Raw genomic sequence first — 17,265 nt, 5'->3', positions numbered from 1 at the left:
CATGAAAATGTCCTCTAGAACGTCTTCGACCGTGTACCGATCCATTTTGGCGTTTAAACACCGAAATTGCCGCCAGAAATGCAGAAAATATCGCCCCGAAAACATTCCAGCAGACGACACGGCATCATGGCGGCCTCATTAACATAATGGCCTCATTATCATATCTCGCAATGCATCTTGGGCCGATTGCGTAAGAAAAATTTTGACCCTTGACCCCGTCCATGCTGCAAGACTATATCTCGCAATGCATCTTGGGCCGATTGCGTAAGAAAAATTTTGACCCTTGACCCCGTCCATGCTGCAAGACTATGTTACTTCCGGGTTCTTTGCGTTACGCGCCTGTGCGACGCTTCCATGCCGGAAATACCCCCAGCGCCTATATATAGGCGGTCCGCAGGACCCGCACATTATGTCTAGCGCCTATACACGTATATAGGCGGTCCGCAGGACAAGGGTTAATGCTTGTGCCTATCAGGAAATTTTCAGGACCGAGAAAAACGGTCGCAATGGCCAGGTGGTCGCGTTGAAGAGGTGGTCGCCTAGGCAGGTTTGACTGTACTTTTATTTCAGGGGGTGCTTATATCAGATTTTGAAGATTTGTCCGGGGGGGGGGGGATTCTATTCTAGGGGGTATATGTACATGTGTACATGTACTTCTATTTGAGAGGCGAGAGTAGGTTGGTAAATCAATATATCATACCTTGGTAGTTTCTTTCCTATACAGCCTTGTGTTTTTCCCTGCCAACATTTCAGCAGCTGCTCTGATGAACCAAGTCAGGGCAATATGAACTAACTCCTTGTCACACAGTGACGTACATGTAATTATCATAGAAAGGATGTGTTCTCAAACGTAACTGGCCGGACTATACTCCTTGCCGCCTTTTGACCTAACAGCAGGGTTGCGCCATCTTCCCTGTCTAATTATGCAGTTGTTTCGTGTTTCCTATTTCTCTGCTTCTTCCTTCAGAGCACCGGTGTACCTTCTGCTTTCAGGGTTTTTAGCCTCCTTCCTCTGTTCTTCTAATCTGGTACCAAAAGTTCTTCCTGTCTCTCCTGGGAGGGAGTCAAGGTCATAAACAGAGAGGACAACATACACAATGTATACATGCTAGGGGTGGATATCGGTACGACTGGACCAGTTCGGACCGGAAAAACATGCGGTAACCAGTTCAAAAAAACCGAATGTCGTGAACCGGTTTTTTGAACCCGGAAGTTGGAACAAAGTAGAAATATTAGAATATTTAGACATCTCCTTAGTACTCTGACCACAGAAGGGGAAAAATAACCTTGAATCAAACTAGATTAGCCAAAAATAAGTCCATAGTCATCTCTTTCTATACCTGTTTGTTCAGTTTTAGGTCGATACTGAAATGTGCTACGAAAAAAAAAAACACATAAAAGTTACCACACAGCCACGAGGTTGGTGCCAAATCGGCATCATGTATCCCCATAAACTCCCTGGAAACTCACAAAAACACACTGTCACTCTCATAAAATTCGATAAATCTTCACTTGAAACATAGAAATCAACACCTGTTCGTTTTGAACCACCCAAAACCCTCCATAGATCGTGGAATTTGAACCGGAAAAGACGAAAGCAAACCCTAGGCAAAACAAAAGATGGCTGCCATAGAGAAGCATGCAAGCTCATTTGCATGTTCCATATATGGAATATGGTGGTGACACTACCGCCCTCTAGCGACCCTTAGTCACACTGCGGGTTCATGATAGGTTGATAATGATTCTAACACTATGTTTCAGTCATAGCAAGGAGGTTTTTTTGGTCATAGTTAATCTGCAGGGGCAAACTTAAGTAATTTCCTTTATTGTTGTTGTTACATTAGAAACTCTACTATCATTATAACTGAATTATTTCTTCAATCTTTTTAAAAAGTTCTTTGATATACTATACTGCTTTTGTGTTTTGTACTACTGAGCTTTTTTGCTTACTACTGACTATAATTTTGCATGAATATTTTTGAAATTATATTCCAGGATGTTAGTTTTGATTAATAGGACTATTACTTGGCAGCCTGGCTCAAAAAAGTATTTTGCACCCTGAACGTTCAAATACATAACCAGTTATTGGTTTGATATTACCTAAGTACACCAAGATATCAACTAGGCAGGATCAGGTTTAGGTTCAGGTCCGGACCTGAACCTAAACCTCTGGACCTGAACCTGGACTCGAACCTGATCGAGCCGAACCGGTATCCACCCCTAATACATGCTGGATCAAGGAAGCCATCTGGATCAGAAAGTCCACACCAGTCTTCAATAGAGATGGTGGGAAATAGAACTCAGTGATGAATGAGATGGTGGGAAATAGACTCAGTCATATTTAGGACCGTATCTTTGCCACTACGTCAAAATTCAGTGAGTCCAGTCATGTTAGAGAACGCATCCTTGTTGATAATTACGTCACCATGCTACATGAAGAAAGGTCATATCTCCCTGGCAAAAGCAGCATAGCAACTGCTGAAACATTGGCAGAGAAAAATAAAAAACACATTGCTGTGTAACAAAGAAAGTTTGATATATACTAAGGTTGTAAATCCCTTTGATACAAACCTGTTCCTCTCCCCGAAGCTGATATCCTTCCTGACAAGTCTCGAATACTGTGGGCAGACTGCAGAAAAACAAAAATGTGTTAGCGCTTGCACTTTCAGATGTCAACATTATTGAAGTGCATTCAACTGTGAAAACTATCCACTCAACAGCATGGTAAAAGCAAATAAATTACACAACAGAAAAGATAAGAAAGTACTGCATACCTAGTTTTCAGATACTTTTTTAATTAGACCAATACTATTCTCATCAGAATATCATAAAGGTTACCAGGAAAGGGATGCTGAAGTAGACTTACTATGAGTCTACTCCTGTCTGGAGTACCAATTCTTCGGTCATGTTTCCGTAGGCCAGCAGCATTGCTAGAGTAACCAAGACCTTCTGGTGGCATTCTGTGCTTCCCACTCAAGCCTACACAAACATATCCCAGAGGGCACAAGGATGCAGGTTCACCAATCTGGTCTATGGTCTATAGTATATTTGACAGATACTGTAATACAAGCAGTGACCTCACACTTGGTTTGAAATGTACCTGTTAAAGTAAAATTAAAGCAAAGAGACTCTTGACTATATCACTTATTATACGTCATGATTTGCTACGAGACACGTTGATGCTTAAAACATCTAAACACTATATACTGTACAATTCGAATAAGTTATTGATAAACATAAAACACTGACATTTGTTTCCGAAACTTAAGGTATGGTATGGTACAGTTTGATTTTGCACCAGATATTTTCTGGTTTGTACAATCCTTTTCCACTTGAGGCTGCAACTGCTGGGCAACCACTAAGTGACCAAACTTTTTAACAATTCCCTCAACAAATTTCATACATAAAGAATAAATCACTTAACATTCAGTATGCTTTGTTGTCTATAATGGAGGTTACACTTTAGGAAGTGTTTGTATTGTGTGTCTGTTGGTCAACAAAATAATTGAAGATGGATTGACTTAGATTTGGTGTAATAGTAGAGTCCATTCCAAGACACCAAGAGGGTTTTGAATGATATTTGTAATAATTTTGAATTATTTCTAATAAAAGAATATCTGAGCAACAATAGTTCTAAATTTTTCTAAAAGATTGAATATGAAAATTTGAATTTATTCAAATTCAGCTAGATAGTTTAGAAACATCTTGAAAGTTACTGCACAAAAATCTCTTTATTTTGAATAATTTCTAAACATCTTCATGATTCTTTCAGGTTTAGAAATATTTTCAAAAAATGGTAGGACATGGTAGATAATGGTAAAATGGTGATTGCCCCCATAAATGTAGGTGTTAATCCAGCCCTTCTGTTTTCTTTTGTATATCTTTAGATTTCACTGCAGGACACTGTTGGGTCCTATGTGGAGAGCATTCTTCCCTATCCTTGGCAATGATGTGTGAATTGCTTTCTTCACAGCCCACAGGAATATTTATAAAGTTTTAGAAAACCGGAGGAATATTTATAAAGTTGAAATCACATTCAAAATATTTCTAAAGATTGAAAACATTTGTAAATTATGACAATAACAACCCTCTTGGTAACTTGGAATGGACTCTACCTGAACCTTCAGTCAAATCTGGAAATAATAAAATTTTGCTGCTACCCACCCTCCCCCTGGCAGATTTCCAAGATACTGCAGTAGAACTTTCGGTTTCCATATTTAATGTTTGGACTTGCTTTGAGCTGGGAAAGAAGTGATATAAGTTTGAGCCTTCTAGCTTGTTCTGGAATTCAAGTGGTGTTTTTGAGAATATCTTTCAAATAGTTTAAAAGAAAGAAACAAGAGTCCTTTGGGCACAAACCTCCGTGAAGTACTGTAAGTCTATTTATGTTTGCGAGCACTAAATTTCGCAAAACTTAGGAAGACAGGAGTTCGCGATGTGGCGAGGGCTTAGGGGTATGTTGGTAGAGAAAGAGGGTCCCAGGACCCAGGGACAAACACACTAACACACTGCCACGAAAGAGGGTACCAAGCACTTTAGCCCTGGCCCAACACTGTTTGTGTCCTACATATTCTTGTTTTAAAATTTAACTACATACATGTACAGTAGTTGTTATTGGCCTGAACAACAGCCTCTCTGGAAGAGTTGATTTTAGTGATACAAACTATTTATCTACCTTTCAACGTATGTTGATAATAATAGAGGTTATGGTTTGACATGCAAGATCTAATTATTACAGTATATCAGTGTCATGTTATAACTGTGAAATTTCACATAATTTCGCATGGGTTTGAAGTATGCGTACTGTATAAAGTACTGTTTTGCCAATACACCTTCCCCTACACACAGAATAGACAAAAGTCCATCCGTGTTTTTCTCCAGAATTTTCCTAACTTTTCTAGCATTACAGCTCTTTATCATATGAATTTGGGCAGACTATTAATGTCGCAAAAATATGTAACATCGTCTGCAACTAAACAAAGTGCCATGATGACAGTGGTACCTACCTCGTAAACTTTCCTTGGTAGCACTTCTGACCAAGCTACCTAGGTGTTGTACTTCCTTTCTACCTCCAAGCTTCTCCAATGACACAGGAACTTTATTTACAAGGTCTACAGTCCTGGCTTCTGCTGACACATATCCATGTTCCCAACGTCTGAAGGGGGAGTCCACAGTAGATGGAAACCCTGCACTGGTCCCTGCTTTACGGTGTTCAAGTCCAACAAAATCTTTTTTTAGGGACTGAATCACTTCCTGTTTCTCTTTTTCAATCCCCTGCAAACCTTCCTTCTTCTGCACTTTGACATCTTTAATGTCTCTGTGTAATTTCATTCCTTGGGAAGATGTTTCAGCCTTTTGCTCCATGATTCTTTGCAGTTCTTGCCGTTTTCTTGGAGAATTAATAGTTGTGGCACAAGCCGCAGGCAAATCTTGCTGGTGTCTTTCCTCCTCACTGGAAGAGTCTGTGTCCCTGCTGAAAGACGAGTCTTCAGCCAGTCTGGAAGGAGCACTGTAATCTGTACCTCTGGCTCTAACAGCAGATTGGTCCTGCTTTGTACCCTCTGTTGATGTTGAGCCAGACCTGGGCTCAGCAGCCTGGTCAGCCTTTAACTTTGCTGACTTTTTTAATTTGGCACTAGGGAGGCGCTCTAATATAGTCCTAGGGGAGGAGTATTGGCTTGCCTTCTGGGTCCTTTCTGCATCCTTTTGAGGATCAGATTTGGCATCCTCAGTGTCACTTTGTGAAACAGAGGACCCTCCTACAGGAGGAAGGGGCATGTTCCTGTTGAGAGCTTGTCCTGAGTTTTGTGAGCTTCGGAGATGAAGTTTCTTTCGTCGAGAGGAAGTTTTGCTACTTGGACGACCACTTGATGGAGGTCTAGGCTTGAACTTTGGTTGCTGAGGTAAGAAAAAAATGCACAAAAGTCTCAGATTTAAGTCAGAACACAAGAACCTTTTTACATAATGCCAAGACCAAGAGGGTTATGAATAACATAAATGTGCCTCATCTTGGAGGATTAGCACCCATGCCAAAGAGCTAGAGGTATATGGGCACTGGTCTTTTTATATAACTGCAATATGTTTACATACACATTCAAATGTATGCCAAAAATAGTTACTCAAGCAACTGGATAAAATTTATGCATACATTTAAATGTATGTCTGATATAATTGTCAGTTTTACATGTCCAAATAAAAAGTCTGCATGCCTTTTTGCTGAGACTGAGACTCTCCATCTTAGTCCTGAGTGCTCTCATCTTGGTTGCAGTAACGTTATTGTCTCTTATCTGTTCCTGGGATGGCTGTTCCTCCTCCTCTTCCTCATCATACAGGTTGTACACAGATGCACCACTGTACCAGGGAAAATATAAAGTCTGATGGTTTCTTCATGGAAAAAATCCTGGTAAAACTATACTAGCCTACATATAATGGAATTATACACAGAAAGCTTTTAAACAAAATAGTCATGAAATCACAATATGGACTACTTCTAATATGAACTAGACAGGCAACATTTGCAAGCAAATAAAGCATATTTCGCCCACAGGTTTCCCCATGCAAAAACTGACCGATTTTTACATGCAACCCCCTCGTGCGAGAACTGTCTCTTACGGCGACACCTCCATTTAAAATGGACTATCAAATACACTTTTAGTAAAAAGATTGACTTTTACATAATCAACCAAGCCCGGAATTAAATTTCAACAAAATTACACACACACACACATATGCAAGAATGGACTCTTCCATTGGCACCCACATGTTAAACTGACAAATCCAAAAACACTTCTGCTCAAGGATGTGCTTTTGCATAATCTCCCCAGTCCAAAATTGAATTTAAAAAAAAGATTCCTGTGCAAGAATAGACTGTTCCAGTGGCATCCCCATGTAAAATTTACCAGTCCAAAAGCACTTCATGTCAAAAAGTGGACTTTTGCATAATCACCCCATCCAAAATTGAATGTGAAAAAAATCCTCTTGTGGAAGAATGGACTCGTCCAGCACCATTCCCATTAAAATGGATGTTAAAAAACACTTCCACTCGGCCCGTGTCGTCACCATAAAGAGATACACGCCTAATTACGCTTTGGCAGGCAACTTGCTGTATATGTACTCACTCGCAGTTGCATGCAAAATTTCACCTCAATTGGCCCAGGGACAACTGAGATGAATCCCTTTGAGAAGAACATGACCAACTTCAAAGGCCGACATTTGCTCGCAAGCAAATACAGCATATTTCACTTCCTCCCCATGCAATGATGGATGTTTTGCGTGCGAGTTCCTGCAATATGACTAGGTAACCCGAATGGAACAAGTGTTCGTTGGCCAATGGCAGATGGAACGGGCCGAACCTTAGATCGAATGTGGAACACGTTTTTGGTATGAAAATAGGCCCCAAAGTCCCCCAAATGAGTCGTTTTGAAGAGGTGCATACCAAAAATGAGACGGAAGTCCTGTGGGCACATGTTCAAGGCACCCTTACACTGAATTTCAAGTCATTCAGATGAAAAACCAGGGCGCAGGAGCGCAAAATATATATTTTCATCTAAAATTGACCAAAAAAAGTCAATAAAATAATTCTAAAACAAGCCACTTAATTGCACAACGGATTAAAGCACACTCCTGTTAATTGCACCGAATCCCAAAATCCCAAACTGGTTCCCATTCGTTTCACTCCATTGTTAGTGACTCCGCATATCTGCACGGCACATCGTCACAGATGCCGGATAACTGCACCAAAATTTGTCAAACATCGTCGAAAACTTAACTAACAAGAGTTCCGCGACCTAAAATCTCCATTAACAATTCTATTTATGCAAATGACTTACACATTTACAAAATATATGCTTAATCATAAACACCTTTATCTTACGTACACATGTTGCAATATTGACAGTCCTATAATTTTACAATTAGATGAATTTGGGTGTTTTCGCATTAATTATGCAATTAAGGAATTCATTTGCATAATTGGTATCTGTTGATGCTCCACTTTCCATTAACTACATATGTTACATGTATTTGAGTCTTGAAATGGAAAACACTGAAAATATAGATTTTCCTCATTAGCAATGCAAATTAAGTCCCAATTAGCATAATTTGCACTTCATTGTGTACATCTCTGTCAAAGCTACCCGCATATTTAATATCATGGAAATCCGTTGTTCCTTTGTTCAGTTATTCTCCTTAGAAGATTTTCACAATAACGCCCCTGCAGTTCCAGAGCAAGCTGCTAGGGGGCCCAAACCCACACCCACTTCTTCATTACACCACAAGCTATCTGCCACCAAAAAATCAAGAACATAGCACATCCAGGTCAAGAGATACAAAAATGGAATTTCTGCTGCAGTACCAAGGTCACATACCAGGGGCCCAAAATCGACCTTGAATTTCGGCTTCACAACACCTGCCCACATACCAAATATCATCGTAATCCATTAAGAGGTTCTTGAGTTATGCTGACTACAGCAGTCTGGAAACACAGACAGACAGACACACAGACACACCCAAAACTGTGCGTCTGTGCCATTGTCATTGAAAATTGTCAAATGTTTCAAGTGCAATGGCCTGCCACCAGTTGCTGCTTCTTTGCTGTTCTCCTATGACCCCCTCAACCTGCCCGGCAGCGCGACAAGGACGAACGCTGGCGAGTTCAAGCCTGGGTCTTGTCCGTCCCTATACATGCGTCTCATCCTCCTTTTATGTTGGGTGCGTACGCGGCGTCTCATACGCAGGAAAACGTGTGTAGCAAATATAAGAAATATGAACTATTGCAAGACGAAAATAAGTGGCCCTTCTACCGCCATTTTGAATCACGCACGGCTGTAATATGGAGACACAAGAAATAATCGTGTGTAAAACGAGAGAACTATACTGTAGTGCAGGTCACTGTGTAGGTCATAATTTGTACCTTAATGATTCAGAAAGAGGTGTTAGTGTGCCATCTCCTCTGTCTACCACACGGAAAAAGTTGAGCTGGTCACCCTCACGGAACACCAGCAGAGTGACCTGCTTGTTGTTTGGCAGCTTGTCCAGGATTTCCTCCTTGTTGGCCTCCATGTACTCAGCCATCTCTCGAATGGCTGGGTCTTCCACGGGAACTGTCAGGACAAGAGATTTTTGTTAAACTGTATATGGTAGGAGCACTGTTCACAAACCCATGCACGGCAGCACAGGGTTTCCAAAGCAAGGTTATCGTAAAAGCTCTGCCCTGGCATCTCTTCAATTAGTGCAGAACTCCAACAGATGCTAAGAATACAGGCAAATTCTCACTTTTCACTCTATTTCCCATAGCCAATATCTTAAGGTCTCATTCCTGTATTACTCCGAGTGGGTACCCTAAAAGAGTCTGTACCCCAAAAAATTAATGGCTGCATGAATGTGTGTTTATATCGGTGGGAAAGTCCCTTTTAGCCAGCCCGACTGATCTCAAGTGTCAAACTGATGAAAGCTTGTTTGTAACTGAAGAAATTAGCAGGTAAAATTCGGCAGCCGCGCGCGAGGTGGGAAGTCCACAGCCCGACATTGTCGGTAATGCGGCCGTGCGCTTTTAGGGGGTGTAGCTAAGTGCAGTTTGTGATTGCCATAAAAAGGAATTGTAATTGCCAACTGGTATTTGGCAATTTTTTCACATGATCTACGGTATAAATGTGCTCAACAGAGAATGAATGACCTTGGTGCATTTCCTATAGCTATATTACAAACGTGTCCATGTAAACACGTTTTATAACATGTAGGCCTATGGGGCGAAAAAACTCATGAATGAGACCTTAATAACAAATTCATAAATCATGAGCTATTTCAGATTTTGACATTCATACCCAGTGTCTTTGATAATCTATTTTGTGTACAACTATGAGTATAAGGACAGAAAGAGTTACATCAACATTACTGTTGAAAGCAGTGTGAAATACAGAAAGTCTGTTTTGACTTTCATCACTCAGATCGAAGATGTCCTTTGCCAGCAGCTGACCAAAAGAAAGGCTAGGGTCAGCAGGTTTTTGCTAGGGTCGGTCTGGTAACTGGAAACACAACATTTATTTCTCTAGGCCTAATGTTGGTATGTTAGCTGTTCCTTATTTCCTCTATCTGAATTACTAAATCAATTGTGTTAGCTAGTTATAGCTCCAATTGCAAAGTTAGATGTGACAGGTTGAAGACCACACCAAAAACAGGGGCAACTGACCTCTCCTTGTGTTGATAGGCCCTCCCCTCATGGCTAGAACCAACTTCAGAGTGCTACCATCAGAAATACTGCAAGGACAAACATGCTATCAGTCAATGCCATCTCGTAGGCAACATTTGTATTTGTATTCATAAGCAATGAGACAAATCGTTACACTGGGTCAGCCAAGGCAGCTCTCGCTGGTAGCGGCTGACCCATAGAAATACAGACCAACATACCACTTAACATGTACTGAACCTAGTACATATTAACTACAAATAATAGAATACAATATTTATAACAAATACATTAGAGACGATACATACGTAATATTGTGCAAAATATTTACCAGTCAAACTTTCAAAATCCATACAAAAAGTGATGATTAGCTTGTTCAACATGGTATCCAAGCTCAAAATGAAATGAACTTCGAGTTGAACAGTCTATTCTACTCTAGTATGTCTGCATAGGTGTGTGAATAGGCTACATGATAATACTGTAAATGTCCCTACACCCACCTCATAGCCATTTGCTGGTTATTGGAACAGAGCAGACCTTACATCACCATATACACCGAAGAAATGGTGAGACATTAACCCTTGTTTACCTGTAGTCATGGAGACAGTAGTCATCTTCCAGCTCCACGGAGCGCCAGATGAGGTGCTGCTGGGAGATGGGGATTCCTACAGACATACATGTAAGACAGTCTATCAGGATTTTCTCCTTGGAGATCCATATATTCAAGGGGGCACACACCTGTTTATTTCATGTTTCAATGGACCGATTCCAAGCCACGCCCCCTGTTCTATTTTGAACACCTCCGTCAAAAACAGGGCTTGACGAACCAAAAAGCAGCTAGCTTGTCAATAATGCCACTGACTTCGGTTTAGCTTTTGTGGTTCTGAAACCCTTTCAGAGCGGGTCAAATAAGAATGCAATGGCATATTTGTTGAAGGCTATAACCACCGAGTAGAGTTGTTGGAGGAGGGGGTAGATGTAGATGTAGGTGAGAGCATTATGTTTTCGGTCAATGTCGAAGCGGTAGGCACTGCATAGCATTACCTTGTTGGTGGGCATCAGCGCCTGGTTTTTGACAAGCAGCCGTTGCACATGTAAAACAGGGTTTTTATATCTGTGACAGGGTTCCCACTGTATTGGCTGCATGCATAACAGCTGCATGATATTTAGCAACTAAGAATTAAAATGCCTTCTTTTACTTCCCTATTCACTTTCAAGTTAACCAGTTTCACACGCCATTAACCGAAGAGGCGAAACTAATTTCTTTTTCAATTCGTTTTTGTCCAGAGCATGCACGCAGCCAATACAGTGGAAAACCTGTCACACTCATATACGTTATCTGCTTTACACGTGCCATTTCTGTCCTACCAGCACTGTTTTTGATGGAGGTGTTCTGAATAGAACAGGGGGTTCTATCAGCCTTGTCAGAATAAGCCGGCAGGCGGCTACTTTCGCCGCCTACTTACAATTTCGCGCCGTCTACTTTGGTCTAAAATTTCAAAAAATATAAGCGTAACTCCAGTGGTCTCGATTACAAACTTCTCCGGCTGTTTCTTGATAGCTTACGGGATCTTCTGCGACGATGTTTACATTGCCTGTACATTGCCGCCGGCAGCCCTTTTCCCTGGGAATGTTTACGTTTTGGAGTCAGTGGCACGTGAGCTGAGGCTGAGGCGAGGGAGGGCGTAGTCTAGTACCTTCAAGGGGCTCCATCGCCTCAGCAGGTGAGCCTGGCAGGGAGGGAGGGCGGAGTTAAGTCCATTTGAGGGCTTCACCGCCCATCGGTACCATGACAACCGTAACCCAAGAGCTAATGTATGCATATGTTAACCATATATGGACTCGATTTCCCGCGTAAACTTGTGATTCTTTATGGGCTGTCGATTTTCGGGGGAAAACATGTGGCCATGTGCTAAAATCCACCAGAGGATTTGCTAATAAAGCTGTGCAGTTTTGTGTTACCTTGCTGTCGGCTGGAGTGGCGTGTCAAATTAGGATTGCAGGGAGGTTAGATAGAGAACCTCTCCTTGGGAATTTGAAGGCAGGAATGGCTGACAGGTTTGTTACCTTCGTCGAGAAGGTTATGCAGAGGGTAGCGTTTGTTTGTTTGCTTGTTTGCTTGTTTGTCTGTTTGTAGTGGCACAGAATAACTCAAGAACGCCTTGATGGATTGTCTTGGTATTTGGTATGTTGGTAGGTTTTGATGAGACCTAAAAACAATTAGATTTTGGGCCCCCTAGCGGCTTCTTACGGTACTGCAGCGGAACTTCCTGGTTTGATATCTCGTGTTCTGGACATGCTATGGAACTGATTTTTGAGTGGTAGATAGATCTTTGGACAGAGAGTAAGTGGTGTGGGTTTGGGCCCCCTAGCGGCTTTTTTGGAACTGCAGGAGCAGGTTTTGCGTCTGACTTTGAAAGGGAATAACTCAAGAAGGGCTTGATGGATAGTCATGATTTTTGGTAGGTAGATAGCTTGAGTGATGATGTACATGATTAGACACCTCTTATGCAAATCAGTATCTAATTTGCATAATTAATGAGGAAAGTTTATACATCCGCCAAATTCCATGATAGGACTCTGAAACATGTGACATATGTAACTGAGGAAGAGAGAAATATTAATTGATATGAACTATGCAAATGAAGACCTCATTTGCATAATTAATGAGGAAATACTATAACAAGATGGCCTTGATGGATGGTCATTATTTTTGGTATGTAGATAGCTTGTGTGATGCTTAGTATGATTGGACAATAATTATGCAAATCAGATTTTAATTTGCATAATTAATGAGGCAACTTTAAAAATCCGCTTTGTTCCACGATATGACTATTTAAATTGTAACTGAGGAAGAGAGAAATGTTAATAGATAGAAAATATGCTAATGTGGGCTAATTTGCATACTTAATGAGTAACTTCTCTTATTCCACACTGGCAAATGACGGCAATTTCATACATTCAATACTTTTTTTTGGCATCGGGATGTTATGTGAATGTAAACATCATTGAATCAAATTATGCTAGAGTCGATTCCACATTACCGAGAGGGTGTTTGTTGCCTTTTGTTCTAACATTTGCAAAACCTTTGTAACAATCTAAGGGAGATAAGTGACTGTTTAGAACAATTTCCAACATTCATTTGATGTTCTAAATAGTTTTTGCTGTGTTCAAACATGTTAGACAAATTTCTAACATTACAGATGTTATTTGTATTATTTTCGAAACTGTTGGAAAATAGGTTGATCATTTATTCCCATATGTTCCAACATTATAACAACATGGTATAACTGGGTCAGTGGGATGGGAACAGGGCAATTCACACATCCCTTCAAAGTATAGGGGATTGGGCCTGGGTGCCATGCATAGACACCTCAAGACAAAGGTCTAGACGTGAAATCTAAAAATATACAGAGGCAGACAATAGAGTGCGATTAGCACCTACTTTTATGGGGGCAATAACCCAAATCTACCATTTGAAAAATGATGCAAATTGTTCCAACATGTTCAAACAGTGAAACAATCACATAGATGTTTGAAAATTGTTCTAAATAAAGAGATATTTGTGCAATTACTTTTCAAATAGTCCCAACATATATTTATAAGTTCAAACATGTTCAAACTTTCATTCTTGATTGTTTGAACAATTTAGAACATTTTGACTGGAATAGTCTTTTACCTAAAATTGTTTGAACTCACTAGCAATATTATCTGAAAACCCTCTCGGTGACATGGAATTGACTCTAATAAGGGCCTCATTTGCATAATTACTGAAAAATATTAGCATAACCTTCTTTGTTGAGCTCATAATTTGTTAAGCTCATACTTTGGACATGTTATATTTTAAGACAATCAACTGGTATGATTTATAATTGATGAGAAACACTCCAAATACATCAGTCATAAAGGTTCAAATCATTTGGCGAAGGTATGAGGTCGTGGAACTCTAGTTTACAAATGAAATAGGAGGGCTGAAGCTAAATGTCCTGTTCTTTCTCTGCATTTTTTTGTATTTAGTTGTACATTTCAACTATCTAATTGACAGAAAATTTTGGAGACAACAATAAGCTGATGTGTTGAACCTTACAGGACCAGCTTCACTGATCATGAGAGGCGTAGTGACCCACTCACCATCGCGAATTGGTCAGCGTCTTTCTGTCATGTCAATTTTGGTGGCATAGGAAAACAGTTGTGTTTACGTTTGCCCACTGAGCCTAGCAAAAACCTGCGGACCCTTTGTTTGGTCCACCGATCCTAGCAAGGGACATAAAATCTTCTATATGACATGGGAGTGATAAAAACATTGTAGAATCATTTTCCAACATGTTCTTCTCATTCCTGTTTCACCAGATAGAAAATGTGGATAAACATGCCCAATTTAGTGACTTACCATAGATTCCATTTATGTTGAGTACCTGCATTATACTTTATAGTACAAAATAAAACATTATGTTGAAAATATCAAAGAGGTTATAACCTCCTTGGAATTACCAATGTCCTAATAGATTTCACTTTTGCATTGTCAAACTAAATGTTGGACACTTGGGCTTAAATGTAAAAAAAGGTGTTTATTTCAAATAAGATTAAGAGAATCCCTACGTACTGAACCTATTTTTTCAGGGCCGTAATCAGAATTTCAGAAACACAACTTTTATTCTTTGGCCTATAAAACAGTAGATTGTGAAAATGAATGGATTCTTTCACAGAATTGACAAAAGATGGTAAATTCTAGTTACAAATTTAAGTCTTAAAATGCACATTAAAGTTGCCCAGAATACACCAAAACCATGCTTAGGGGGTCTAAATTTACAATTTTTTCAGGGGGAGGCCCCTCCCGTACCTACCCCCCGCGAACCACTTCGTCTCATTTTCCCGTTTACTTTGTAGCGTCAAAGCGAGATCGACCGATATGTTACGAGTGCCGCCAGGATAATTTTCACAAGGCCCGCCCGCGGTCAAAGCGGCGGGAAAATCAACGCCACTAGGCCGAAAAATAGCGAATCACAAGCAAAAATACCGGGGAAATACAGGAAGAGAAACCTTAACTTTAGATTTTAGAGGGATTCCTGGTCAGCAAAGCCTCTATTTTTCCAAAAAATTATAAACGTACCGTCTAAAATAAGAAAGTACCGGGCGGATTTTGAGGCGAAAAAAAATAAACGTACCGGTACGTTTATTTGAGAGGTGAGAGTAAGTATGCCGTGTCCAGTCGCAGCTCGCATACTACGTAGTATGTGACAGTGCGCATGGGACGGACGGGGCACTTTTACGCACAGTGTGAAAATGGGAAATCTCCGGACCTTCAAACCTACCACATTTGTAGTTTGTAATACGGAGGCTGTGACAATGTAAAAAGTTTACGCAGGGGATGAAATATTGTTGAGATATGTTTCTCAGAAATGTGGCCGAAATGTGGCCGCCGGCCGAGGCCAGTGTCACTTCCGGGTGGTTTCACCGGATTGAGAAATCCGGTGACGAAATGTTACGATAATACAAATTAGCCTTTATTATTGCAAATAGGTTTAAAAAAAAGATAAATAAACACTTTTTCTTTACTTGGACCAAGGAGGTTCTATATCAGCGCTCGTGAGTGCGACTCGCATACAACATGTATGCGACCAATTTTTTGAGAATGCGACTAGATTTAAAATCACGGTCGCACGGTGCGACAATCAAAAAAATAAGACTTACCCCAGGATAATGGCTGCAGAACTAAGCGGTAAATATCTAGGTATTCCAACGCTACCGCGAATATCGTCGGTGAATTTTCTATCATGTTCCCACACCCGCGGTACAATAACTATCCGTTCCTAGTGGCAAAGTTACCCATAGAAATAAAGGATATAAGTTTCTCTCCTTTGTGGTGTATTTGTTTCATTTGTAAAATGTTTCAAACGCCAGAAATTTGTCAATGAAAGTGAGCGCTCGCCGGGCGCTCGCTGTGCCCGATAGCAGCCATGATGTTTATGAAAAATAGACCGCAGCAGAATGAAAGGCCATTTTCCTGTGGTCATTTTTACACCTGTTCAGCGATGATTTTTACGATCAGAAATCGATGAATCAATTCAAGTGGAGTTTTAGTCCCAAAAATATCAAATTTTCCTTTTGTCACCAGTATCATTTCAAAGCTCATTTTGAAATGATACCCGTTGTTATGGGGCTACTTTCATTCTGCTGCGTCTATAATGCACAGCGGCGAATCACAAAGCTTTCTCCATGCGGTCGGCCTGTCATTGGATGGCCGCGCCGCGCGGTCCTGACGCGCGAAATTTGAACTGCGCGTTTCAAAGGAACCAAAGATATTTGAGTGGGCCGGCACAAACAGATCATTTTTGATACTATTGAGCAAGAATTTTAAGGATATTAAAGTATTTTGGATTATTTGTAGACAGAGAGTTTGGGTAAAAAGAAAAGAAATGCCTGTAAAAATGTTGAACTTGATGCCAGCAGTGAAGTTTCAAATTATGGAATGTGACTTTATTTGTTTTGGTCATGAACCCAATAGATAAGTTTTAGAGTTATCTATTTATTCATCATTCAAGGTTATGTGAATCATTACCTACCTTGTTGAACTTGAGGCACCGTGGCCCCCGGAAAGGGGCCAGCCGGGGAACCTATGCCCAATTTTTTCGAAAGTCCCAATATATCACTCAAGCTTATGTCATTTTTAATGTCATCGCAAATGGTCATGTGAATCATTGCTTGCCTTGTTCCAAGTTGAAAACACCATTGTGTATTTTTTCACTTGTTAAACTTGAGGCACCGTGGCCCCCGGATAGGGGCCAGCTGGGGAACCTATGCCCAATTTTTCTAAAAATCCCTCTAACTAGTACTAGTATCATTTAGTATGTAGTTAGGTATGGAATGAATTGAATTGCCAATTGCTCTGCACCATCAATGTAGGCTTTTATCTTTTATGATCTATTCAAATACTTTATTCCCGGTTGTTAACATTGATTAATAGGAGTATTACTTGGTATAGCCAAGACTTTTGCTTGTTCTTCCAACTTTTTGTAGTGGTGCTCCTAGATTTTTGCTGGTGCTCCTAACTTTTTTGAGTTAGGAGCACAGTGCTCCTAGGC

The 17,265-nt window shown here is 40.5% G+C and overlaps 1 protein-coding gene across 3 annotated transcripts in view; it reads right to left on the bottom strand.

Moving 5' to 3' along the window:
• The window catches only part of LOC136448324 (AN1-type zinc finger protein 4-like), a 40,786-nt gene that overhangs the window by 11,968 nt on the left and 11,553 nt on the right, over window positions 1-17,265 (bottom strand). For 2 of the 3 annotated variants that reach the window (XM_066447728.1, XM_066447726.1), the window contains exons 2-8: window positions 10,773-10,848; window positions 10,187-10,254; window positions 8,912-9,101; window positions 6,210-6,351; window positions 5,007-5,898; window positions 2,867-2,979; window positions 2,572-2,629 (exon numbers count right to left, since the gene is read on the bottom strand). In XM_066447728.1, coding sequence (XP_066303825.1) covers window positions 2,572-2,629; window positions 2,867-2,979; window positions 5,007-5,898; window positions 6,210-6,351; window positions 8,912-9,101; window positions 10,187-10,254; window positions 10,773-10,848 — 1,539 coding nt within the window. Of the gene's footprint in view, window positions 1-2,571; window positions 2,630-2,866; window positions 2,980-5,006; window positions 5,899-6,209; window positions 6,352-8,911; window positions 9,102-10,186; window positions 10,255-10,772; window positions 10,849-11,749; window positions 11,914-17,265 lie in introns of all 3 variants that reach the window. The other variant, XM_066447727.1, reaches the window with a different exon arrangement.

The sequence above is a fragment of the Branchiostoma lanceolatum genome, chromosome 14, assembly GCF_035083965.1.
Source record: "Branchiostoma lanceolatum isolate klBraLanc5 chromosome 14, klBraLanc5.hap2, whole genome shotgun sequence".
Lineage (NCBI taxonomy): Eukaryota > Metazoa > Chordata > Leptocardii > Amphioxiformes > Branchiostomatidae > Branchiostoma > Branchiostoma lanceolatum.
This window is presented reverse-complemented; position numbering and strand designations above follow the sequence as displayed.